The sequence below is a fragment of the Liolophura sinensis genome, chromosome 3, assembly GCF_032854445.1.
Source record: "Liolophura sinensis isolate JHLJ2023 chromosome 3, CUHK_Ljap_v2, whole genome shotgun sequence".
NCBI classification, from domain to species: domain Eukaryota; kingdom Metazoa; phylum Mollusca; class Polyplacophora; order Chitonida; family Chitonidae; genus Liolophura; species Liolophura sinensis.
The window spans coordinates 2565553-2593349 of record NC_088297.1 but is presented as its reverse complement, the minus strand read 5'-3'; the positions used below and the strand labels follow the sequence as shown (position 1 = coordinate 2593349).

The 27797-nt window shown below is 39.7% G+C and overlaps 1 protein-coding gene across 1 annotated transcript; it reads right to left on the bottom strand.

The window, feature by feature from the left end:
• Positions 1–230: 230 nt before the first annotated feature.
• Positions 231–27797, bottom strand: LOC135463974 (ATP-dependent RNA helicase DDX54-like). Its single transcript, XM_064741446.1, has 20 exons — positions 27519–27797; positions 25856–25982; positions 23199–23269; positions 20916–21104; positions 19410–19459; positions 18371–18412; positions 17127–17222; positions 14707–14890; positions 13397–13528; positions 12586–12796; positions 11274–11408; positions 10145–10236; positions 8309–8444; positions 7498–7571; positions 6388–6573; positions 5490–5635; positions 4089–4193; positions 2959–3069; positions 1329–1450; positions 231–489 (listed from the first exon to the last, which is right to left on the bottom strand). Exons 1-20 carry the CDS (start codon positions 27795–27797, stop codon positions 275–277), a joined length of 2703 nt encoding a protein of 900 aa, XP_064597516.1. The 3' UTR covers positions 231–274.

Genomic DNA, 27797 nt, shown 5'->3' with positions numbered 1-27797 from the left:
AATAAAGAAATGGATGAACGTTAGGCGTGGGAAATTTGCCACTAACTTGCCTGACGTGGGTTGTTTAATCCGGTTTATCCCAGCCATAAAACTGATGACTGTTGTATACGTCTTAGGCATTAAGATCACAAACCTCAGAGCAGCCTACATGTACTTCTCTGTTAACACAGTTCATGCATGACCGGTACAAGATCAAACAAAAAACACCCAAAACACAATAACTTTCTGTAGGTCATGTTTTCAAACAATTTACACAATCCAGAACTTGACAGTTTCACCGCGTTCCTTTCTTCGTGCGACTGGATTGAAAGTTTCTCCGTCTTTGTCTCATGTTTTGGCGTTTCATTTGGAAAGCGTATTGCTTGGCTTTCTTCCGACGTTCCTTTAAAATCTGCTCTGGTCGACGTATTTCCTTTTCCTTGCTGCCAAATCTGAACTTTTTCTGTCCAGAAGGTCCTGACTTGGAATTATCTGGACCGGCCGTGTGCCCTGAAAAAGGGAACCTTTCTCGTGTAAATGAAATGAAGTTAAAACAAAGAAGTGGGATATATGTACATATAAAAGATACACCTAGAGATCCGTGTCAGTAGTAGGCTTAGTATATAGTCAAAGAGGTAAAAAGTAGGCGCCAAAGGGGAGATCACTGTGGCCCATTCCACAAGAAAGGCTAAGCTTAGACGGCGAACTCGCCAACAATTTTGTCTAACACGTTTCACAAAGAAAATATTTGGATATGGACTATGGTCTAAAACTTTCTTGTCCGAGATTTTGAAATAAAAAACCAGAATCCTAAATCACGTCCAAATTCGAAATCCTTAATCACGAAACAAATTCGGCTTTAATGATGTTACCATTCCCGTTTTTTGAAAGTTTTTAAAGCTCACAAACTACCAAATCACATCCTGTATTGTTATTTCGCGTCGAGTTATCGCCCTTCGTTTGCAAAAACGTAGAATAAATATCTTTCTGCGTTACTTGTACAAAGTACTTTTTAATTCATTTATACGTGTATTTTGACGCCAATTTAACAATGACCATAAAATCAGACTGCTGCAGTGTGGCCACAAACCCAGCTATGGTAAACCGGCTATGATTCAGACAGTTTTACTTTTGTGAAACAGAATAGTCATTTTTTTTTTCTGTGGCAGGAGTTTTTAGAATTTTAGTTTCACCCTAGTAAAGCTGACTAGTGATTTAGAATCAAAAGTTTGTAACGTCCGTGACACCTTTCATGGTCTACACGGTCCAACATTCAGACCAGTTAGGTCCCCAATAAAGAGCACTGATGTAAAATTAGATAACAAAAGTGATCAGAAAGCGTCACTCACATCGCTTCTGCCTGTTCGTGGTTCCTGACGCCGAGAACCTGTTATGCGCAGAGTTGTCTTCCTTGTCGCTATCATCGCCGCCGCCATCCGCCATCTTGTTCTTGTTTAACCAATCTTTGTAAGTATAGAGTGTTAAGGAAATACACATAGATTTGACGTTCAAGACAAGATCTTTACATGTGAAGAATAAAAAACAAAAGCGAATAAATAAATAACAGTACAGATGAACTACTAAGGAAATGTTAACACTGGACACATGGAATTCAAGGTGAGATTTTTCTGAACTCAATTTTTCAAAACTGTGTTATAACATTTGTTATTAACTTTGTTGAGGAAATAGGCAGTTCATCTTTAGTACGGGTTGGCTTCAAGTTTTCTGAAGCAGTTCATGCAGATATAAAAAAATACACATGTGCATGTACAATATCAGTTCCAAGGGTAGAGAAAATAGGAGTGTTAAAAAAAAAAACAACCCAACCTAGAGCAAATAATGCGTTGTTTTTCACTTAAACGAGTGAGTGAGTGCTTGGGGTTTAACAATTTTTCAGTCAGATGACAATGAAGGAATCCTTAGAATGCATGTAATGTGCCTCCTTGTTGCAGGATAGGTTTCCATCGCTCTTTTATCTAGTGCTGCTTCACTGAGACGCCTTACTGAAGGCAAGTAAGCCGCCCCGCCCGAGCCATTATACTGATACGGGTCAACCAGTAGTTGCACTATCCCCTCCATGCTGAACACCCAGAGAGGAAGTTACAACTTCCTCTTTTAAGGTCTTAGGTGTGACTCGACCCAGGATTGACCCTGGATCTACCACCCCGAAACAGATATTTCACTTCAAGTTTGGTATGTAAAAAGATATAATTACCTTATACAAATATATGTACATGTATGTTTGGAGCATAAAATGATTGTTTTGATGGTAACACTTAAGGTTTTCTATAAGGAAATTAATAAACTTCAAAAAATAAAAGGGTCTTAGGTGGTTTTATAAGGTGGATGAATCAATGAGAATCAAGCAAAATATGCTGCTTAAAAAATGCAGACTTAAGGAAAAATACCAGAATTGACAAACTTTTCAAAACAGAAAAATGTAAAAGAACACTGGATGGACATGGCTGAAGGCAAATCAGAAGACCTTCACGTAAGGCAACTCCACTAGTCCTACAAGCTCTTATGGCTACCACCGGCCCCGACAGCACCGTTAGTAGAGTACCGTCCCTGGTAGATCCAGGATCAATCCTGGGTCGAGTCACAACTAACACCTTAAAAGAGGAAGTTGTAACTCCCTCGTTTGGCTTACAGCATGAAGGGGAGAGTGCGACGACTGGTTGACCCGTATCAGTATAATGGCTTGAGCAGTGCGGCTTACTTGCTCGGTAAGTCATCTCAGTGAAGCAGTACATAAAAAGAGCAGTGGAAATCCGTCCTGCAACAAGGAGGTGCATTTCATGCACTCTAAGGATTGCTTCGTCGTCATATGACTGAAAAATTGTACGACGTTAAACCCCAAGCACTCGCTCTTCTGGCTACCAGGTGTTTGGAAAAAGTGGAAAACTCAAACTCCCCACACAGCACCTAGCGTGTCTGAACTATTGGAAAAAAACCATTACAAAATTCACAAAAGGATATACGTTGGATCTGTAAGACGCTGGAATCCACGCTCCACTTTCTGTCTGAATCTTGCGATTCTTTGGGTCTTGCCCAGCTCCCACTCTGACATATTTCTTCTTTCTTCTGTCCCTGTTCGAAAAAGAAACAGAACACAGTTTTTCAGTTTCAGTATATTAACACAAACTTCAGATGCAAGAATATATGCACATTACACTGGCACAGAAATGGGGGGAAAAACCACAGAAAAATACCCACAAAATATTCACAAAGAAAAATACATCATTACTTTAGTAGACGGTAGATATAGAGTAGGTATTAGCTATCTGGTGACCACAGCACGATGGTATCCATGTGTAGGTAAATGTAAATGCATCCTACAGAAAATTAAAACTGAAGATTCAAATTTGGTTACCATGGTAACCATGGAAATGGAACAATGTAAGGTGCGACACATTTCTACATATGTATCTATCAAAAATTAAACTGCACACAAAATTTTTATCAAAACAGGAGAATATTTGAGGCAGTTACATTGTATTGTACAAAAAAAAAAAAACAATGAACAGAATCAAGAAAACTATTAATTAGCAAAAAACTTACAATCAGATTTGGGAATTTTTTTGAAATTTAATTTTAATTTCAAAATGACTGGCGCTTGCCCATATCAGGGAATACTTTACATATAAGACAGTGGTCAGGTGGTCAGGCTGTGGTGGCGTGAATTGATCTATTTGAATTATACTCTAGAATATTTCGCTTATACGACGGCGGCCAGCATTATGGTGGGAGGAAACCGGGCAGAGCCCGGGGGAAACCCACAACCATCCGCATTTTGCAGCCAGACCTTCCCCCATACGGCCGGAGAGGAAGCGAGCTTGAGCTGGACTTGAACTCACAGCGACCGCGTTGATTAGAGGCCCCTGGGTTATTACCCTGCGGTAGCGCGCTAACCAACTGAGCCACAGAGGCCCAGGCGTAAATCGAAGTGCCTGAAGGAAATCACCACTGCCAGTCACCTGACAAACCTCCTGACTAAAACCCGAAGCGAAACATGCCAGAGCTGGATTTGAACCTGTGCATCAAGCACAATGCCAAATACATTAAGGAGCAATCAAGGGTTTCTCAAAGCTTTAGAGTACTGTACTTGCCATTTAAGCTGGTTTGCTGCACTACTCATGGATTTGGATTCATCCCCGGTAAGATCTAAGACTGCTCCAGTCACCTGCTGCTCAAAACTGCCCCCCAAACTCAACCTGTCCAAAAGTAATCAAGAATTTAAACACCACACAGACAGTTAGAATGTTCATATTTTTATAACTTCACAAAATAAAACTGAAATGCTCTGTGGCCTTTAATTGCATTCCAAAAATTACTTACAAATTACTAGTGACAGTATTATTGTTAACAGGGATTACACTTTCTGAACATAGCACAGATTCTAGTGCTGAAATTTGGCTGTTACCATCGTGGGTTTCGAACCAGCGACGTCAGAGTCAGGCACCAAATCGCCAGCAATACATGTCAACTGTCTAGACCACTCGACCAACAGGCCTCCCACAAAAATAGGAGGTACCTGTAGTTGACCGGTAGACTTTACAGCAAACATGCATTACCCCTCTGATGATCACAAATGACATCACTCCCTTAGGTGAATATATCAGATGCGTACAGGTGTCATTTATTTTATTTATTTATTTGATTGGTGTTTTACGCCGTACTCAAGAATATTTCACTTATACGACGGCGGCCAGCATTATGGTGGGAGGAAAGCGGGCAGAGCCCGGGGCAAACCCACGACCATCCGCAGGTCATGCTGTCAGACTTTCTCACTTACAGCCGGAGAGGAAGCCAACTTGAGCTGGACTTGAACTCACAGCGACCGCATTGGTGAGAGGCTCCTCGGTCATTACGCTGCCCAAGCGTGCTAATCAACTGAGCCACGGAGGCCCCCAGGAGTTATTTTGAAAGTGGATTAAGTAACAGTATTATTGTTAATAGGGATTACACTTTCTGAATATAGCACTTTTACAGTTGCATGGTTACTAAGTGATAGGATACAGAAATATATAGTGTCAGTGACCCTCACTTTGGGCAAGGCATTAGAATTTATCCTACAAAAAGCCCATCAATTCAGTACAGATGTGAATCGGACAAAGGGAGATAACCTAGACCACAGACATCAGCTGTAGGATATTAGAATGTCCAGGTCCTCTAAATGGCTGTTGCTGATCAAAGGAAAGTGGAGGATCTTGTCTGATGCGAGCTATATTATGTAAGGAATAAGACACCAGAGGTAGTTTACTGATAAAAACCACGAGAAAATTACAAAAACCTGCTTGCCAACAAAAATGTCTAAGTGGGCAGTTGAACCAAAACTGCAACCCTTTCAAGTGAGTCAGATTCTAACGCCATAACTTAACTTGTTTGCCAGTTACATGTGTTTCTACATAAAGATCTACAAATACATAACAGTTTCTTGAACAACCGAGAAGCCTAGCAACACAAGCTCAAAACCTGTGAGATAGCAATACTAATGGAGAAAACCTCACCCTTTTTCACTTTGGAAATCCGAGGGTCTGTAACTCAGGTAATTCTCCTCATCCTTGACCTGTATTCGTCTCTGTTTCTTGCCTCGTTTTTCACTCGAGTCAGAGTCATGATATTTTTTGGACACAATGACTGTGGAAAAGGTAGTCTGTAACAAATATAAATAAATAAATATCCAAGCATTCCAAACTGAATCAATTTATCGGACATTGGTGTTTTAAAACATTTTCAGGAATGTTCTGCTTACATGACGGCAGCCAGCATTATGGTGAGATTTGGCTGGTTTGGGACCATGCCTTGGGGACACCCACAACCATTCACAGGATGCTGGCAGACCTTCTCACATAGGATTGAATGACTGAATCAATGAGCAGAGTTCAACGTCACTCGTACCAAGGACATATTAGAACCAAGAAACCGACATTGTAGAATTGTTAATCCACATGTCTTTCAAAACATATCATTATTTGATTGTGAAGAATTATCTTAGAGGGACTTTAATGAGCGATCAACAGCACAATGTAACAGTGGATAAGCATTTAATTTATTTATTTGATTGGTGTTTCATGCCGTACTCAAGAATATTTCACATTTACGACGGTGGTCTGCCTTATGGTGGGAGGAAGCCGGGCAGAACCCGAAGGGGAAACCCACAACCATCTGCAGGTTGCTGACAGACCTTCTCCAAGTACCAGAGAACAATAAAAATTAAAAAGTAAAAAAAAAATTTGAATCCAGGTGTCCAATTTACTAACCCACCATTGCATCACAAGAAAACAAAAAATTTACAACGAAATGATATTTGTGTATCTGAAAAGTCATTTCATTTCATTATAGAGCATTGTAATTAGGAACTGGTGTAAAACAGGACAAATTCGTAGAAATCTACGTTAGTCTAACCTGAACATCATCCTGCGTACTCTGAACCAGTGAAGTGGACTCCTCACTCTCCGCTTTGTTGTCAGATTCTCGTTTTTCCATCACCCGTTTGGTATTGGAAACTATGGTACCTCCATGGAAGCTCCTCTTTTGTTTCATCACAACCATGGCTTTGTTTTTTGTCGTTGAGTTTATCTCAAATATTGTCTGTGAAAACAAACATAACACCGAAGCCAGAGGTATAAACTTGGCTAATCACTTTGGGTACATCGCTCTGATTAGTTGTTGCAATACCGTCTCCAAATATTGTCCGTTTTTTTTATTGGATTTTATGAGGACTTTCATTTTAAGAAATTTAAAATTATTGAAGTTCACAGGGTTGCCCTATATCCACTTCTAAATCGAATAAATTTATAGTGTATTGACATGAAAGACCAATACAGTGTATCACTATATGGCCAGGGGAGATAACTTCAAAAATTTTTTGTTCACTGGAGTCATATTAAATAAGCTTTGCCTCTTGTGGTAGACAAAACATGAATAAATTTTACACATCTCCAAAGTGAATCATGGAATCTAAGATTTCGGTAGACTTTACAGACAGAGTTTACAGACAGACAAAACCGATGACAGAAAAAGCCATAGCACAGAGTAGCACAACCCATATTTTGGGCACGGAAAATATGTGTGCAATTTTCTGGTATGATGCATCAACTAAAGGAAGTGTAAATATGAAATTCGGATGAGTGTTGTGTATCTCGTCCTCAAAACTATCTTCTCTTTTTTTCCTGTAAGGGTTTTTTTGAAAGTATTTTATGCAAAACACTAACCATGAGCTGACAGGACTAGCATGAAGATGTAGATCTTTTGCAAGGGGACATAGCAACAAAAGTAGCGGACCAATTCACAAGTTTCCTAGGTGTTTATTCAAGCATGTTCTGACAGCTTTATTCTGTGTCGACTGACAAAATTATACTTTAGGTGCAGACCCGAATATTGGCCAATCCAACCAAAGTAGTTTTGTTGCCAAAACAAACTTTAAAATGTGCACAAATTGCACTGAAAGTTGCTCTTTCACATGCGAAAAGGTCGAGGAGTTAATGTAGTTCACAATATATGAGGTTTTCATACCGCAACAGGTTTGTAGGTTTTCATGGCATTTAGCAGCTTTAATCTCTCTTCCTCTGTTTCTTGGTCAACATTGCCTGAAATTATACACAAATAAATGTACGCTGTATATATGTATGTAATAATAAACAGATAAAAAACATATCCAAAAAGCAAAAAATACAAAACTTGTACAAATAGTTAAGCTAAGATTACATCATTGCCATATACTTTTCTACAAATGACAGGTAACTTGTTGAATAACTATGTGTTATTATTTGTAAACATCAACAGTTAAAAGGCAGTGAAAGCATAAAAATTATGCAAATTTCATATAAATTGAAAATATAGTGAAATGTGAATATTTATTTGTAAATGTTTGTCGTTAATATTTTTCTTTATTTATATATGGTGAGTATTTAGGACAACTTCCTCTGTATTTCCGCTGTGAGAACCCTGAAACTGACGTGTTCAGGAAATACAAATGTATGTGACCAGGGTTCCCATAAACAGCACAAATGAAAGGAAATATTTTTTTTTGGAGGATTTCCAAGGGCTTATTTTCCTTCGTTCTCTTGCCGACCCTTTCAAAAACGATCAGCTTAAATTCAAACTTCATATTGAGAATAACTGGTACTGTTGCACTCAGCTCCTGTAGCTGTCCATTTCAAAGATAATCCTATCACAATGTGACATTTAAACTTTTGAAAAATAAAAAAAAATCCTCCACGAATTTATCCTGAGATAAACTCTTTCAGCACCGTACTGAAAGTCTTTCAAGAAACTTCAGGACCTTTCAAGGATTTCAAGGACTTGAGTAATATGTTTCACCCACCAAATATCGGATGTATTCCCATTGCCACCTGGTCTCGCACCATCTCCTTGCACCGCTTGACTGATTCGACAGATGGTGCCGGCCTTGACCTGACATACTGCTTGTAGGCGTTTGAGCAAACTCTCTTCATGTTTTGCTGCAATCATCAAATACAACATCGAGAACAGTTCATCACATTTTTCAATACAAGTACATATGTGTAGCACAAATTTCCTTTTTGAAGTTGAATACAGTCTGTACCATTATCTCACCAATTTGAAACAGTCTGTACCTTTATCACACCAATTTAATACAGTCTGTACCATTATCACACCAATTTAATACAGTCTGTACCATTATCACACCAATTTAATACAGTCTGTACCATTATCACACCAATTTAATACAGTCTGTACCTTTATCACACCAATTTAATACAGTCTGTACCATTATCACACCAATTTAATACAGTCTGTACCATTATCACACCAATTTAATACAGTCTGTACCATTATCACACCAATTTAATACAGTCTGTACCATTATCTCACCAATTTAATACAGTCTGTACCATTATCTCACCAATTTAATACAGTCTGTACCATTATCTCACCAATTTAATACAGTCTGTACCATTATCTCACCAATTTAATACAGTCTGTACCATTATCACACCAATTTAATACAGTCTGTACCATTATCACACCAATTTAATACAGTCTGTACCATTATCTCACCAATTTAATACAGTCTGTACCATTATCACACCAATTTGAAACAGTCTGTACCATTATCACACCAATTTAATACAGTCTGTACCATTATCACACCAATTTAATACAGTCTGTACCATTATCACACCAATTTAATACAGTCTGTACCATTATCTCACCAATTTAAAACAGTCTGTACCATTATCACACCAATTTAATACAGTCTGTACCATTATCACACCCATTTCCGCCCAGAAGTTTGCTCTACTGGGCACATTCATGTTGAAAGCATGAATTCATAGAGTGCCAAAAAGACATGGCATCCATTTCTAGCTTAACAGCCACTGACTATAGCTTTGGAGTTACTTTAGTTCTTCAACCTGCAAGATGTTTATTCACGCATATTCTGATGGCAAATGTTCTGTGAAGACTGATAAAATTATACCTTTCGTGAGGCCCTGAAATTGTCCAATCCAGTGTAATTTTGTCTCCAAAATCTAATTATAAATATGCTTAAACTGTGGACATCCGATGTGGTGGATCCATCCACTGGCAGCACTTCATCCTCATATGCGTAAGTGATTCATTGAATAACTGATGTTTATATTAAAGTCAGTTCACAAGAATATTCCTTTCCACTTGTATGATGACAGTTAGATCATCATAAATAAATAAATAGGATCCTGTAATAGGTTGGGATATTACAGAGCTCACATCATTCAAAAAACTTTCCATTTGTAGTCAGTTGCCATGGTAACAACCCAGTTCACAACAATAAGAACCTGTGTACCTAATATGAAGTCACTACCTGAGTGGTTTAACTTATATTGTGATGACTTTTCTCCACACTGGTAAACAGTTTTATTTATTTATTTATTTGATTGGTGTTTTACACTGTGCTCAAGAATATTTCACTTATACGACGGCGGCCAGCATTATGGTTGGTGGAAACCAGGCAGAGCCCGGGGAAACCCACAACCATCTGCAGGTTGCTGGCAGACCTTGCCACGTACGGCGGCAAACAGTTCGACGACAATCAGCAATTGGCTATAAAATGCGCGAGGGGTAAGTTTGGCTCTTAAAAAAGTTTTCAGCAAACTTGGGGAGAAAACTGTGAAGTATTGCACACTGTCTTTCTACCCACCAGATCTGTAGAGGCTTGTGTCCACAGTAGGATGTGTTGATTCTGTTCATCTATCACAGACTGGGGAACCTGTCCATAGCAACCATCTGTATCTAGGGAGAAAGATAAAACATACATGTTTTATTTTTACACAGTATTCAAATATTTTTTACTTTAATATTAGTCCGAGTTGGCTCTGACATTAGGATTGGAACAAATTGTGTTTGGCCAAGGATAGTAACAACCCAACGTCAGAGTGAGCGTCATTTAAAAACATAATGCAGTCACATGCGGCGTGACAAACATTGACAAACATGTATTTATTTATTTGATTGGTGTTTTACGGCGTACTCAAGAATATTTCCCATATATGATAGCGGTCAGCGATATGGTGGGAGGAAACCCGGCAGAGGCCTGAGGAAACCCATGACCATCCGCAGGCTGCTGACAGACTTTCCCACGAACGAAGAGGAAGCTAGCATAAGATGCATTAACAGCGACCTCATTGCTGAAAGGTTTCTGGGTCGTTATGCTGCGTTAGCAAGCTAATCAACTGAGGCACCCCCTCCACCTCCCCACAGCCTCCCTGTCATATATGTTGCGCCCTAGGAAATAAGCGATCCACATGTTGCTTGCGATTAATCAACAGACGAAAACATCAAGAACACAAATGTATAAAAACTTCAGGCCCTGGAGAAATATTTGATTTGTAATTTTTGTTCCCAACACTCTGACAAACTATCACGGCAACTGTATCAGGTTTTCAAATGGAGTGCACTCTGACCTTGGTTTGGGGTCATCCTTGGCAGAACAAAATTTTGCCAAGCCTAACGTCAGAGCAATCTCGGTTAGAACCAGAAGGAAACTCATAAGGTTGCTTGCAGACCATCCCATGTATTGAATGCTCTGAACTGGTTCAGTGAACTAAATCATCCAGTTTCGGGTCTGCACCAGGCGACGTCACACTCACAGGTAAACGTGTCGACTGTACTTATCTGAGCAGGAGGTAAAATAGACAGTTTATGTTGTATTTCATTTATATATTTTTCAGCATAGCAACCGTCTGTACCAGACTCCCTACTCTAAAATAACTCACCTTACACATGGTTTGTACAGGCAAACTAAAAATGATTTTTATTAAAACATTTACCTTCTAATTTCTTATCTGATGTCACAATTTTCAGTGGTCTTCCCAGGAACAGATGTAAATCAATGAGGAATGGTGCCTCGTCTGGGGAGACAAGCGAATATGCCACACCACTGCGGCCTGCGCGGGCAACTCTGCCTGAGGGAGAGAGAAATGACCAATCATGTAGAATAACTCACTCAATCTTTTCAATCCCAGCGAAGTAGATAAAAACAGAATTATATCAATTTCAAGACTTAAGTTTTTGCCTTAATTTCTTGACCAATGCCAAGTAAATTGTTAGTATAAACACCACTGCATTGTTTACCTACATTTAATTCTCTTTAAGCCATGGGAGTTGTCAAGACTCACATGTCATACTACCTGAACATCTATATGCACATAAACAATTAGAACCGTGACTGGATAAATAAACAATGCATGTAGGTCGAATTTCAATGGTTACCATTTTATACCAGTATTTCTCTGCCAACTATCACACTTCCGTTGTTGATGCACTACTCTCCATTCTGATTATCTTTTTTATTCCATCGAAAATTTATTTCCCTTGCTGATTTCTTTAGCTGATTTCTGATGTTGAGCATTTTCAAGAAATATGCTATTGAAAGTCCTCCTCAGATATGACCTAAATTATTAATTAATTTATTTATTTGACTGGTGTTATATGTCGTTCTCAAGAATATTTCACTTATACCATGGCAGCCAGCATTATTGTGTGAGGAAACTGGGCAGAACCCGGGGGAAAAACCAAAACCATCCGCAGGTTGCTGGCAGACCTTCCCAGGCATGGCCAAAGAGGAAGCCAGCATGAGCTGGACTTGAACTCACAGCGACTGCATTGTGTCGCACTGCTAACCACTTCAACCATGGAGGCCCTGATATGCTCTATGAAATGACCTGACATTACAAATAAATGTAACAAAAAATTGTGATGAAGTCATTTACACTTAACAGAAAATGCTGCAGCATGACAGTAAAGGCCAAGAGATGTGCTGACTTGCTTGTAAAGGACAGGCTAGACTTGTCAAATTCTAACCAAAGGCAATCCTACATGTAACTGTTCAATCAAATACACAAGATACATACGAAATCTTAAACATTATAAATTCAAAATCACAGCGTTCTCTTGGTAGAATGGGGATTAAATCGCATTCATAGACATCAACGTTTATATGTGCACGTAGGTGTCCAAATGAGAGTTTCACAGTGCAGATCGTAAGGGGTTAACTGATCAGGGATGTGCCAAGTTACATGCAGCTGCTTTGCGCAGCACTATTTACAAAAATCAACAAAATTTTTTAGACGTTTTTCTCACCAACTCTGTGAACAAACAGTTTGGGTTTTGCGGGGAAGTTGTAGTTGATGATATTATCCAACATGGGTATGTCTATCCCTCTGGCGGCCAGATCCGTCACGATCAACACAGAGCACTTCTTGTGCTGAAATTTAGCAACCGCGATCTTCCTGGCTGTCTGGTCAAGAGAGCTGTAGATGTAACTGCTGGTCACTCCTGCTGCGGTTAGTAACTGTGGACAGTAAGGGAAGACAGAAGCCTGTGATGTGCCTTGAAAACACGAGGAAAAAAAAAATAGTTTCCAGACCATATGGCTGCTGTAGCAGAGCAAATATTAGACATTTTTTCTCATTTTTTTTTATTTTACAAGACTGGACACTGATGTTTAAAATGCACGTGATTGTCACATGTTTAAAGTCTTAAGGAAAGCTGTTGTTCCAATACAACATGTTCACATAGAAAATCAATGACACACAAAGGGGAACAACTCTGTACAGACTTGACATGCTACTCCTGTGGTGCTAGACACAAAAAGGGACAAAAATATCAAACAGCTGTATTGCCAAAAAAATAAAGTACAGATAGCCGGCCAGACAGACATATGCCATACTACAGTACAACATTATTAAACCAGGACTTCCACTAGTCCTAAAGTTTAATGCGAAAAAGTCAAAACACATCTCTGGCTGACACACCAAAACATCTCACCTGAACAGCATTTTACCACGGAAACTGAAAAATGACTACAAAAAAAAACAAAAACAAACAAAAAACATGAATGCTAGCAAAGAGCAAATCTACATATTTCTGTTTCTTATTTATTTGAACTCACTAAATGGATGTACTCCACATGGTGCTTTGTGGCGGCGAAGACAACAGTCTGCTGGAAAGGCGGGATTATATCAGACAAGAGGCTCAGTAAGACCGCGGGCTTGTCATCAGCTCGGCACCGCAGATATGACATCTCCAAACACAAAAATATTCCCAAAATTTATAGCCCATGCAAAAGTAACATGAATGCATGGAGCAGGCTGTTTTTTTACACTTGATCAAATTGGCTAGGAAATGAAAAGTGCACACAAAATCAGATTACAAATGCCCTTCAAGCAATGTTGACCTGTCAAGTGCCCGGGAGATGACACTGACGTCATTTTACTGACGTCAGACGTTCCTTTCCCAGCTCATCAATGACAACATCATATTAAAAACAGCACGTTAAATATAATATTGTAGACGTGATCATTCACAATTTTTGACGTACCAATGACCTCAGATCCTGGGCCCAGTTTTATACAAACGTCGTAAATGTACGATAATCGCACGTACAGGAAAATGGTACGGTAATAGTGACGTACAAAATACTGTACGTATGAATTGTTTGAACTTCATGTTGGTACGCTGAGTGAGTGAGTGAGTGAGTGCCTAGCTGGGTTTAATGCCATGCTTAACAATTTTTCAGTCATATGATGATGATGTTGAGACAGGGACGAATTCACAAAAAGAGTTAATGGGGTTCACCAGCCCTCTACAAAGGGAAGCAAATCTTGTAAGTAATAAAACAGCCCTGTCCTCTACCTGCATGTATTTGAATAACAATACTTTGGTTAGCTATGACTTTTCAGGATTACTGGTGTTGCTATTGAAATCAGTGGTATTGTCATTCAAGTAAGTAAAGCGCATTGCACTGTTTTCTGGGTTACAAGATTTGCTTCCCTTAGTAGAGGGCAGGAGAACCCATTTAATTTGATTTCTGACTCAAGAATACTTCACTTATTCTACAGCGGACAGCGTTATGGTGGGAGGAAACCGGGCGGAGCCTGGGAGAAATGCACGACCTTCCTCAGGATGCTGGCAGACCTTACCACGTCCGGCCGGAGAGGAAGCCTGCATGAGCTGGACTTGAACTCACAGCGACTGTCACAATATGACTATTGACTAGTCACGTAAATTCCAATTTGTTGCATAGTTCACAATTTATATTGAAACAACAATTTCACCTCCTCGGGACCAAAAAAAAAGGTTTAACTCAAACTTCCCCTTCAGACCGCAGCTTAATCTGGACTTGTGGAATAGGCCCATGGGGAGTTTCTCCATTCGCAATGTAAAACAAAAAAATAAACCGACGAGACAAATTTGGCTGACCTGTAACTGTTCACTGATTTTAGAATCCACATCCAGTCTGATGAGTGCCGGGTCATGGAGCCCGGCTTTGGCAAACTCAACCAGTAGCTTTGGTAAAGTGGCCGAGAAGAGGACCGTTTGGCGAGTCTCAGGCAGGCGGTGTATGATCTCATGGAGCTGCTCCCTGAATCCCATCTCAAACAATCTGTAACAAAGTACCTGAAGAGATATAACCAGCAGATTCTCTCTGAATCCCATCTCAAACAATCTGTAACAAAGTACCTGAAGAGTTGTAACCAGCAGATGCTCTCTGAATCCCATCTCAAACAATCTGTAACAAAGTATCAGAAGAGTTGTAACCAGCAGATGTTCTCTGAATCCCATCTCAAACAATATGTAACAAAATACCTGAAGAGTTGTAACCAGCAGATGCTCTCTGAATCCCATCTCAAACAATCTGTAACAAAATACCTGAAGAGTTGTAACCAGCAGATGCTCTCTGAATCCCATCTCAAACAATCTGTAACAAAATACCTGAAGAGTTGTAACCAGCAGATTCTCTCTGAATCCCATCTCAAACAATCTGTAACAAAGTACCTTAAGCGTTGTAACCAGCAGATGCTCTCTGAATCCCATCTCAAACAATCTGTAACAAAGTATCAGAAGAGTTGTAACCAGCAGATGCTCTCTGAATCCCATCTCAAACAATCTGTAACAAAGTACCTGAAGAGTTGTAACCAACAGATACTCTCTGAATCCCATCTCAATCTGTAACAAAGTACCTGAAGAGTTGTAACCAGCAGATGCTCTCTGAATCCAGTCTCAAACAATCTGTAACAAAATACCTGAAGAGTTGTAACCAGCAGATGCTCTCTGAATCCCATCTCAAACAATCTGTAACAAAGTATCACAAGAGTTGTAACCAGCAGATACTCCCTGAATCCCATCTCGAACAATCTGCAAAAAGGTATCACAAGAGTTGTAATCAGCAGATACTCTCTGAATCCCATCTCGAACAATCTGTAATAAAGTATCAGAAGAGTTGTAACCAGCAGATACTCTCTGAATCCCATCTCGAACAATCTGTAACAAAGTATCAGAAGAGTTGTAACCAGCAAATACGCTCTGAATCCCATCTCAAACAATCTGTAACAAAGTAATTCTCCATGGGAGATGTTGTTCATTTTGAATGATGTCGACTCAAGTAGAATGGCTGTTTATAACAGCAGTTGTTTTCGACATTTTAACCAATCAGATGAGCTGATAATATGGATGTTTTCTGGTACGTGACCTTCGCACATTATTAGTTCTGGCACGTGCGCCTGTGGTTTCAGCTCTGTCGCTCATGGTGTAAATTCCATCATGGTACGAACTTTAAAAAGAGGCGATTGACAAGGGCATGAAAAATACGTTCATCTGGTGTTGGTCAGGGCACCAAGTGCACATTGAGGACAATAGGGGGGAGATAGAGCAAGCATGGGTGTGCGGATTACTCAGTATCCAAAAACTTTGGAACCCTTGCTATCAATGACTCACAGACGATCTTGGACGTTGAGTTCATCTGCTCCCGCAACGCCCTGACCCCCCCCCCCCCCCTCACACACACACGCACGGACTCTTGCGCATTTCCAAGTGTTATGATGATACAAATATACAGTTTTGTTATGCACCACATCTAGCTTCTGATTCCCCTTTAAAAGTAAAAATCACAATTCGACATGAATTTTCCTCAGGGCACTTCACCCCACTGAATCCCCTACCAGGGCATTGCCCCTGAACTACAAGGTCCCTAAGCAGACCCACTGACACCTGGCTTTTCCTCTTTTTTCAGCCAATCTGTGTCTCATGTCTAATGTATATTTCTTCACCACAAATTCAGTCAGGGCACAACACCTGTAAGCTAAGTGCATGTTTGTATGTTCGTTCGCCACAAATTCAGCCAGGGCACAACACGTGTAAGCTAAGTGCATGTTTTTATGTTTGCTTGCCACAAATTCAGGTGGGGCATAACACCTGTGAGCTTAGTGCATGTTTGTATGTATACTTGAAGTTTTATGTTGTACACAGCAATTTTTTGATCACATGATTATGGACACGTTATTAGGTCTTTATGTATACATGAACACGTATACTGTGTCTTCTTGAGTCAATGCCACCAAAGTGCCGCCGCTACTGAAGTACTATGCTAAAGACACCAGACATGACACCCCATCCAGTCACACAGTACCCCATCCAGTCACATTATACCGACACTGAGTCAACCAGTCCTGTTTTCTGGTTCTATTCTCTCTGTGCTGAGTGCCAACTGAGTCAGCAAGAATACCTTTTTCCACTATCACACAGCTTGACCTTGATCCCAGGTCTCCCGACTTCAAGGCAGATGCTGAATATTAAACCATTAGGCCACTGAAGCAGTCCTACCTGTACGGTAATTAACTCACCTGTCGGCCTCATCAAACACCACGTACTCCACAGAGGTTAGCTTCAGCTCCATTTCCACCAGCACGTGCAGGAATCGTCCAGGAGTGGCGATAATTCTGAAATACAGGGGGAGAATTCACATGTTAGCAAGCATTCTGGAAGTACTGCAAACACAAGATATGTCCCCTACAAGTTTGAGTCATCAGGACAATGGTTACGATAAATGACCTAAAGTTTCGCCCTGGGACTCGGAACGTGTTTCCCAGGATTCATTGCGTTGGTTGTGGTTGTTAGTGACTAAGCGCCGCAGGACAGCATCAGGGATGGTCAGTGGGATCATACTGACAGTTCATGAATGTAATAAATAAAGAAACTCACGCTTCACTGAGCAGTTAGTCAATGCTCCTACCACCACCATTTCACGCTTCACTGAGCAGTTAGTCAATGCTCCTACCACCACCAGTTCATGCTTCACTGAGCAGTTAGTCAATGCTCCTACCACCACCATTTCATGCTTCACTGAGCAGTTAGTCAATGCTCCTACCACCACCATTTCATGCTTCACTGAGCAGTTAGTCAATGCTCCTACCACCAACAGTTCATGCTTCACTGAGCAGTTAGTCAATGCTCCTACCACCACCATTTCATGCTTCACTGAGCAGTTAGTCAATGCTCCTACCACCAACAGTTCATGCTTCACTGAGCAGTTAGTCAATGCTCCTACCACCAACAGTTCATGCTTCACTGAGCAGTTAGTCAATGCTCCTACCACCACCATTTCATGCTTCACTGAGCAGTTAGTCAATGCTCCTACCACCAACAGTTCATGCTTCACTGAGCAGTTAGTCAATGCTCTTACCACCACCATTTCATGCTTCACTGAGCAGTTAGTCAATGCTCCTACCACCACCATTTCACGCTTCACTGAGCAGTTAGTCAATGCTCCTACCACCAACAGTTCATGCTTCACTGAGCAGTTAGTCAATGCACTTCGCAACAGGTTGATTGTTTTTCTGTCATAAGGTTATTTACCATATATTAAAATTCACAACAGAAAAAAAAATAGCCATAATTTTGTTCAAAATAAACGAAAGAGGCCAAAACTTGATCTTCTGTAACTTGTCTTAGTGAAGCAACATACTAGGTTTCAATTGGGGTGATCCAACCCATAATCTACCCCTCATCGCCCCCCCCCCCCCTCCCCCCCATTAAGAGAAGATTTTTCTGATGCATGAATCTTTATGGTTGAAGCTTAAACCCTTACATGTCTGGGCTGTTATGAAGAGCAGAAAACTGGTCTTCCATCCTAAAAAAAAGAAAAAATAAATATGGTAAATGAAACAATTACGCTTGTTACAAATGTTGCTGATAATATAACGACAGACATCGGAATTAATTAATCTAACTGGATAAATATTTTCAAATACATTATCGAAGTGGATAGTGACTGCTGCTATTCACAGAATGCCTTTCAATAAAAATTTTGACATTTAAAGACAGAAAATAGTAAGCCTTTTTCTTTCAACATTCAGTTTTTGGAACCAAAGCTGAATTTTTGACTAAATACACTCAGGTTCCAATAAAAAAAAAATTCAATTTTAAGCTCAGTATTTTTTTTTGGAACCAATAAATCACCATGGTATGACTCTACAGCATATCACTTTAACAAGCATTTACTACAAGTATCTCCAAATCCGCATTTATGTTCAAAGGGCGATAACTCTGGAATAATTGATGCAGCCCAACCTAAATAGCACCTGCACGCCCTCAAAAGGTCTGTTTAATGCCTACAAAACTGTCATGAAATCTTATCTCAATTATATCCAAAAGGAGAAGACAAGAACTTGATTGCTATTACTCCCCTCCTCCCACCCCTCTCTTCTGCCTTTTTTTCACAAAGACATACAAGAAAAGGAATGGCCTGTTAAAAACAATTATAGTACAAATCCACCTCCCGCTGGCTGAGTCTAAATTATTTATTTATTTATTTGATTGGTGTTGTACTCAAGAATATTTCACTTATACGACGGTGGCCAGCATTATGTTGGCTGGAAACTGGGCAGAGCCCGGGGTAAACCCACGCCCATCCGTAGGTTATTGGCAGACCTTCCCATGTAGGGCCAGATGGAAAGCCAGCATGAGCTGGACTTGAACTCACAGTAACCGCATTGGTAAGAGACTGCTGGGCCATCACGCTGCGCTAGTGCGCTAACCAATTGAGCCACGGAGGCCCCGTTTTCAAAATTAAAAAGAGGTTCCAGAATTCACTATATCAGCAAACATCCAAGTTGTGAAAGACTTACCTATCACCTCCCAAAATCACAGCTGCTCTCAGCCCCATGAATCTTCCAAGCTGTAAAAATTCAAATCCATGCATTATGAAGACCTTGATTCTCTAGCTTTGCATAATTTAAAGAAGAAGGAATTTCATTTTTTAGTTAAAATCGGACAACTAAATCTATTCTAGTCTTTAAATATAACTGTTAAATGGCAGGAAAAAGACTACCAATGAAAAATATGAATAACATGATACTATTTTATGCATATATTTTTTTTTACATATTCAAACCCCTTACTGAATGCCTTCCTCCCAACAGCAGATGTTACCAATTTACAATTTTTACCATCAAGGTGTTATTTCCTGGGAAATGCTTTAATGGAGATCTTTCATGTTACAAAAAAGTCTCTTTCTGTATCTCTGTGCCGATTTTGGTAGACAGCATACCTGTATATACCTGTACTTCCATGATTTACATGTCAGTGTCTTCATAACGATGTATAAATAACGCATATATGTATGACTGAGGAGATTTCATCATTCACACCGCATATACATACACGTGGGGTGTGAAACTAGCTATTTAAAGTCAAAAAATGTGACGTTTCGGGTACCCAGTGGGTCAGGGAAAAATCTTAAACAAAAAAAAAGATCAACCCATTTTCTGAGACAGTGTTTAACAGTCTTTCATAGGATATACATGTTCTTCACATTAGCATTGCCTTGCATTTTTTAACTGATAGAGTGTCCGCTTCGGGAACGGTAGATCCAGGGTCAAACCTGGATGGAGTCACATTTAAGACCTTAAATGAGGAAGTTGTAACTTGGCATTCAGCATGAAGGGAATAGTCCAACGAATGGTTGACCCGTATCAGTATAATGGCTCACGCCTGGTGGCTTACTTGCCTTTGGTAAGGCGTCTCAGTGAAGCAGCACTAGATAAAAGAGCGATGGAAATACGTTCTGCAACAAGGAGGCACATTACATGCACTCTAAGGATTCCTTCGTCATCATATGACTAAAAAATTGTTAAGTACGACGTTAAACCCCAAGCACTCACTCATTAGTTAACTGAAAAAAAAAATAAGAATGTGGCAGTAGAAGCCTGGAAATAATCTGGAAGTTGGAGCAGGACATAATGGCAGATCTCCTAGTTATTTACATGATTAAAATGAAAGAGGGTTATCTACACGGCAGCGATGTCCTGTGCCACACAGCTCTCAAAATACCATTTGCTGAAGGACATTGTTCTTGTAAAGGGGCCGATTTCACAAAGCCATTTCTGAGTTAAGTCAAAAGTTGAAATACACTCTTAAACTAACGTATTGGGGGGGGGGGGGGGGGTGTTAAACCATTACAATTCTATCAACCTCATCAATGTTATCTTAAGACAAATGAGTCCAAATTTCAACTTCCAGTACCCAAAACCAAGCATCATATAGAGAAGTTAAATTTTGACTTAAAGTCAGAAACGGCTTTATGGAATGGACTCCTGCTGCTTATTTTCAGGTTTGTAGAACTGCACACGTACCTCTTTGGTAAACTTGAGAGTCTGTAACGCCAGCTCTCTTGTGGGCGACATGATGATTGCCCTGGCGCCCGCATTCCCAGAGTGCGACTTCAGCTTCTCAAACAGAGGAATAAGAAACGCTGCAGTTTTACCACTTCCTGTTCTGGCCATGGCAACCAAATCCTTCCCGTCCAGAATAAGTGGAATTGTCTGTTCGTAAAAAGTAAATTGACTTCATGGATTAACCACTGTTTGGTCTTTAATTTCTAAAAATGACTTTCACTTCGCCTGTGGTTTGGGCCACATGTGAAGCAGAGCATGGTTTTAAGGAAAATAAAAGGAAATATGCCAAAAAACTGAGAAAATTCTTTCCATTTTTGAATAATATTTTATATTTCTTAAGAGTCCCTCAGTTCTAGGCACATTTAACATCAATGGTTGGGAATATTTGGAAATGACGTTAGTTTTATGCCCCCAAATCGGGTTTTGCAACACAGTTCCTTGACAGCTGACACCGCTAATGCCAACGCAGCAGGCTAGTTAATTTTCAGACAGACCACTTGGAAATTATGAAAACTGTGGTTTAAAGCCGTTTTTACCCCCCAAGAAGAAAGATGAAAAGCCTTTTGTACTTTGATATGTTTAGTACACATCCTGCTCTCCATGTTACATGTAACAAGTAAAAGCCAAGTGTTTCATGTAACAAGTAAATGCCAAGTGTTTCATGTAAAAAGTAAAAGCCAAGAAAAAGCCAAGTGTTTCATGTAACAAGTAAAAGCCAAGTGTTTCATGTAACAAGTAAAAGCCAAGTGTTTCATGTAACAAGTAAAAGCCAAGTGTTTCATGTAATAAGTAAAAGCCAAGTGTTTCATGTAACAAGTAAAAGCCAAGTGTTTCATGTAATAAGTAAAAGCCAAGTGTTTCATGTAACAAGTAAAAGCCAAGTGTTTCATGTAACAAGTAAAAGCCAAGTGTTTCATGTTACAAGTAAAAGCCAAGTGTTTCATGTAATAAGTAAAAGCCAAGTGTTTCATGTAATAAGTAAAAGCCAAGTGTTTCATGTTACAAGTAAAAGCCAAGTGTTTCATGTAACAAGTAAAAGCCAAGTGTTTCATATATCCTTGAAGTAGAATTACATGAATAGGACAAAAACTTTTTTAATAGCTTTTTATTCGACTGCAGAAATAGTAGACGTACATGTAGCTTTTTTTTTTGGATTCTCAGATATACATGCATATTTAGCTTTTTTGAGGTTCTTAAATGTTTTCCTGTTACTAAAGGTTTTGACTCATTGAACGCAACTGTTCCATAGTGGAATAGGGGAGTTTTGAGTTCAAGCACTTTTATCAGAAATTAAGTAAATTTAAGTCCTTTAGGGTTTTATTCCCACCATTGTTTTTTTTTTAGTACCATAATGTATTAAACTCATTATATCACAAAATAATTATGTTAATGTTTGCTCTTTCCGTACTATATTAAATTTGTCTGTATTGTAAACTAGCGAATAACCTGTGGGTGGTCGTGGGTTTCCCTCGGGCTCTGCCTGGTTTCCACTCACCATAATGCTGGCAGCAGTCTTATAAGTGAAATATTCTTGAGGAGAGGGTAAAACACCAATCAGATAAATAAATAAATAAACTAGCAAATAAATGAAGTGTGTAGCCTGCTGTGGTGACAACATCAGTGCTAGCTATCAAAACAACACTGTTTTGGGGAGAGCTTGAATTGGGGGCACTAATCTGGTCCCGTATTCACAGAACCAATATGTTGATCAATGATATTATTTCTGAATATTTCCAACTATTGAAACTATGCACACAAAAGTGGGGTTATTAAGAAGTCAAAAATACTCCTCAAAAATGCAAAAAAATATCTTTTTTGAAGACCCTTTTCTTCGTTTTCCTTTAAAATGTACTGTTTATTCTATGGTATGTGTTCATATATCCTTCAAATAAATATCAAATACATATCATATATAAATTAATGAACTAAATAAATATCAATTACATATCATATATAAATTAATGAACTAAATAAATATCAATTACATATCATATATAAATTAATGAACTAAATAAATATCAAATACATATCATATATAAATTAATGAACTAAATAAATATCAATTACATATCATATATAAATTAATGAACTAAATAAATATCAAATACATATCATATATAAATTAATGAACTAAATAAATATCAATTACATATCATATATATAAATTAATGAACTAAATAAATATCAATTACATATTTAAGGCTAATGGTAATACCAAACATGCATGTACTAAATAATTACCTTCCTCTGGATAGGTGTGGGAACTTTGTAACCCTTTCTTATAATTCCAGTGTAAACGGAATGTGATAAGCCTGAAAGTACAACTTAAGATTATGGTGTTGTCAAGAAAAAATATCTAAACAGAGTGGAATTTGACACACTGACTGGTTGCATCCTGAGAGTAAGTAAAATGAATGAAATCAGTGGTGGGCAGGTTCACTGGATTTGGTGGAGGAAATCAGTGGTGAGTAGATTCACTGGATTTGGTGGAGGAAATCAGTGATGGGCAGATTCACTGGATTTGGTGGAGGAAATCAGTGGTGGGCAGATTCACTGGATTTGGTGGAGGAAATCAGTGGTGGGCAGATTCACTGGATTTGGTGGAGGACATCAGTGGTGGGCAGATTCACTGGATTTGGTGAAGGACATCAGTGGTGGGCAGATTCATTTGATTTGGTGGAGGACATCAGTGGTGGGCAGATTCACTGGATTTGGTGGAGGAAATCAGTGGTGGGCAGATTGACTGGATTTGGTGGAGGAAATCAGTGGTGGGCAGATTCACTGGATTTGGTGGAGGAAATCAGTAGTGGGCAGATTCACTGGATTTGGTGGCAGAAATCAGTGGTGGGCAGATTCACTGGATTTGGTGGAGGACATCAGTGGTGGGCAGATTTATTGGTTTGGTGGAGGAAATCAGTGGTGGGCAGATTCACTGGATTTGGTGGAGGAAATCAGTAGTGGGCAGATTCACTGGATTTGGTGGCAGAAATCAGTGGTGGGCAGATTCACTGGATTTGGTGGAGGACATCAGTGGTGGGCAGATTTATTGGTTTGGTGGAGGAAATCAGTGGTGGGCAGATTCACTGGATTTAGTGGCAGAAATCAGTGGTGGGCAGATTCACTGGATTTGGTGGAGGAAATCAGTTGTGGGCAGATTCACTGGATTTGGTGGAGGAAATCAGTGGTGGGCAGATTCACTGGATTTGGTGGAGGAAATCAGTGGTGGGCAGATTCACTGGATTTGGTGGAGGAAAATCAGTGGTGGGCAGATTGACTGGATTTGGTGGAGGAAAATCAGTGGTGGGCAGATTGACTGGATTTGGTGGAGGAAATCAGTGGTGGGCAGATTCACTGGATTTGGTGGAGGAAATCAGTGGTGGACAGATTTACTGGATTTGGTGGAGGAAATCAGTGGTGGACAGATTCACTGGATTTGGCGGAGGAAATCAGTGGTGGACAGATTTACTAGATTTGGTGGAGGACATCAGTGGTGGGCAGATTCACTGGATTTGGTGGAGGACATCAGTGGTGGGCAGATTTACTGGATTTGGTGGAGGACATCAGTGGTGAGCAGATTCACTGGATTTGGTGGAGGAAATCAGTGGTGGACAGATTTACTAGATTTGGTGGAGGAAATCAGTGGTGGACAGATTCACTGGATTTGGTGGGGGAAATCAGTTGTGGGCAGATTCACAGAATTTGGTGGAGGAAATCAGTATGCTCTGAGTAAACCCATGGCTTTACCAGATGTGATACATATACATACATGTACAATACCTTATTCACCCACAAATCAAGCTCAGTCATGAATATGTACAGCATACTAGTAATGAACAGATATTGACATGATTGAAATGCTGTAATTCTTCAAACTTTTTGCATGTTTGCAAGGTGTTTATTCAAGCATATTCTGAAGGCATCATTCTGTGTAGACTGATAAAATTATACTTTTGTGAAGGCCTGAAACTGGTCAATCCAACAAATGTAGTTATGGCTCCGTAATGAAATCAAAATTGTGCATAAATTGCGCTGAGAAGTGAAAAGGTTGAGGAATTAGGGTACAAGCACTACAACCTGAAGGGTCTACAAGAGCTGCCAAATAAGAACAGTGGTAGGGGGCAAGGAGAAGGGATCTCAAAACATTTTCTGTTTGGCACTGCTTCATTGAGATGCCTTTATTTATTGTCGTTACAGTCTACACTCAACAATTTTACATTTTTACGATGGAGGTCAGTTTTATGTACAGAGAAAAACCAAAGTAACCAGTAACCTGTGTTAAGTAACCAATAAATGATTTGTATGGCCCATGTGACCTACAGGTGTTCACACTATAGTGGTGGGTCTTCACAAAACGTACATGTGGTGAAAGCAGGAAAATCCGAAAATTCCCTGTCCAAACCCAGATTTGAACTTTGTTCGCCTCACGTGGTCAGGCAAATGAAAGAATCACCACCCATTCGCATTTCTTGTTTGAGGTTAAGTGAGGACATGATTTTATTGACATCAACTGTTGTATTCCCAGCTCATCATGATCACAATAAATTAAAGACAGTATGACCGTTACACTAGAAACTGAAACACTGTAACATTACAGACGTGGCGCTACAATCAATTTTTGATGTAACAATGACTCAATGTCCGGCACTTCACACTAGTGCCGCTTCACAGGATTACAAAAGAATATGCTGTCTCTAAACTGAATTTGCGGGGTTTTTTTTTGCTCATCTGACAAGTATTTACGCCACTGCAACAAATGAAATGTGTCCAATTTGATATGGGTAGGAGTACTCACGGAAATACTGTATAAATGAGACGGCGTGGCCCTTCTCATGCTAAATACTAAAACTAAGACCATTTTCCCCTTTATCGGTATACATAACAAGAACTCATTTTCTCACCCATGGACTGGAATCCACCAGACTTCCTTTTCTTGCGGTTCTGTTCCGTAACAAGTTTTCTGGTTTCCTCGAATTCCTTATCTGTGTCATCATCAGAGGTGTCTGTTTCTGTTAGAGCTGACTTGGCCTGGGAAATCCAAAATTGACATGTATGCTACGTGACAAGTGAAGTTATCCTCACAGCACAATAAACACATAGCAAGAGTGACCAGATTGACTGACTGATTAATTTATTGGTTGACAAATGATTAAAGTCGTGCTCAAGAATTTTTGTCTTAATTGTATGACGGTAGTTACCAAGTGTAATATATGCAAGGTTGTGGGTGTGGGTGAGCTGATAGGCAAGAGCCACTGCTTTTTATAGACTTGAGCTATTGCTGAGAAAAAAAAAACATATCCAAGGTGGCGAGAAACTGTGTACAGTTTACTATAGGTTGCCCGCCCCTGATGCTATAAAACTCTGCAAACCAAGTATAAAATGGGGGAGTTGAAAAAGTAGAAAGAGCCTCCTGGGGCCAGACTTTACGGTGAAATAACACTTGTGGATGATGCCATTGCTTGGTGTGAAACTGTGTACAGTTTACCATGGGTTGCCCGTCCCTGATGCTATAAAACTCTGCAAACCAAGTATAAAATGGGGGAGTTGAAAGAGCCTCCTGGGGCCAGACTTTACGGTGAAATAACACTTGTGGATGATGCCATTGCTTGGTGTGAAACTGTGTACAGTTTACCATAGGTTACCCGCCCCTGAAGCTGTAAAACTCTGCAAACCAAGTATAAAGTGGGGGAGTTGAAAGAGCCTCCTGGGGCCAGACTTTACAGTGAAATAACACTTGTGGATGATGCTATTGCTTGGTGTGAAACTGTGTACAGTTTACCATGGGTTACCCGGCCCTAATGCTGTAAAACTCTGCAAACCAAGTATAAAGTGGGGGAGTTGAAAGAGCCTCCTGGGGCCAGACTTTACGGTGAAATAACACTTGTGGATGATGCTATTGCTTGGTGTGAAACTGTGTACAGTTTACCATGGATTACCCGTCCCTGATGCTATAAAACTCTGCAAACCAAGTATAAAGTGGGGGAGTTGAAAGAGCCTCCTGGGGCCAGACTTTACGGTGAAATAACACTTGTGGATGATGCTATTGCTTGGTGTGAAACTGTGTACAGTTTACCATGGGTTACCCGCCCCTGAAGCTGTAAAATTCATTTGCGGATGATCCCGTTGCTCTTATTTGATTGATTTATTTACTCGATTGATATTTTACGCCATACTCAGGAATATTTCACTAATACGATAATGTTGATGAGAGTCTCCTAGATCATTGTACTGTATTAGCATGGTAAACACTGGGCAACAAGGGCCCCTATATAGAAATATGGCGGAAAACATTTCCTTCTCGGCAGACTATGACACATTTGATTTCGTTTCACAATGTAAGTCTTGTTTTGGGGTTATTCGGACAAGATTATCGTGCATATTTCCGGGTAAAGCGGTTGGTAGATAAATTAAACGTTGAGGTAGGTAAACATCCCAAATTGTTGAAAATAGTCCTCAACGTTAATCTAACTGATCTGAGCCGTTGGCAACCTTGAGCCTTTAACTATGAAATAAAATTTGGCAGTCAGAAATAATTCAATTGTCACATTGAATTTCAGCACTTACCGACACCGACTTCTCAGGGACAACTTCCACTTCTTCCTCTTCTGAATCAACTGACACCGTTTTCTTCCTGTATTTCTGAAACGTCTTTCTTTCCACTTTCTCACTTTTTGACATGCTGTGTTGTTCGTTGATGTTGTTGTTGGACTTGTCGCTGTTTTTGCCTTGACGTCCATTTTTCTGTCCAGTTTTTGAAAAGTTATCCCACTTTGCTTCTTCCTTTTCTCTTTTCGATTGCTTTTTGGCGGTTCTTCTCAACCGCCTACTTTTAAATTTAGCCAT

Coding starts and splice junctions, on each gene's coding strand:
- LOC135463974 (XM_064741446.1), bottom strand. CDS start 27,797: ATGGCTAAATTTAAAAGTAGGCGGTTGAGAAGAACCGCCAAAAAGCAA. Junction 21,105..23,198: donor CCACACCTATCCAGAGGAAG/GTAATTATTTAG, acceptor TTTTACGAACAG/ACAATTCCACTTATTCTGGA. Junction 19,460..20,915: donor CTCTCAAGTTTACCAAAGAG/GTACGTGTGCAG, acceptor GAATTTTTACAG/CTTGGAAGATTCATGGGGCT.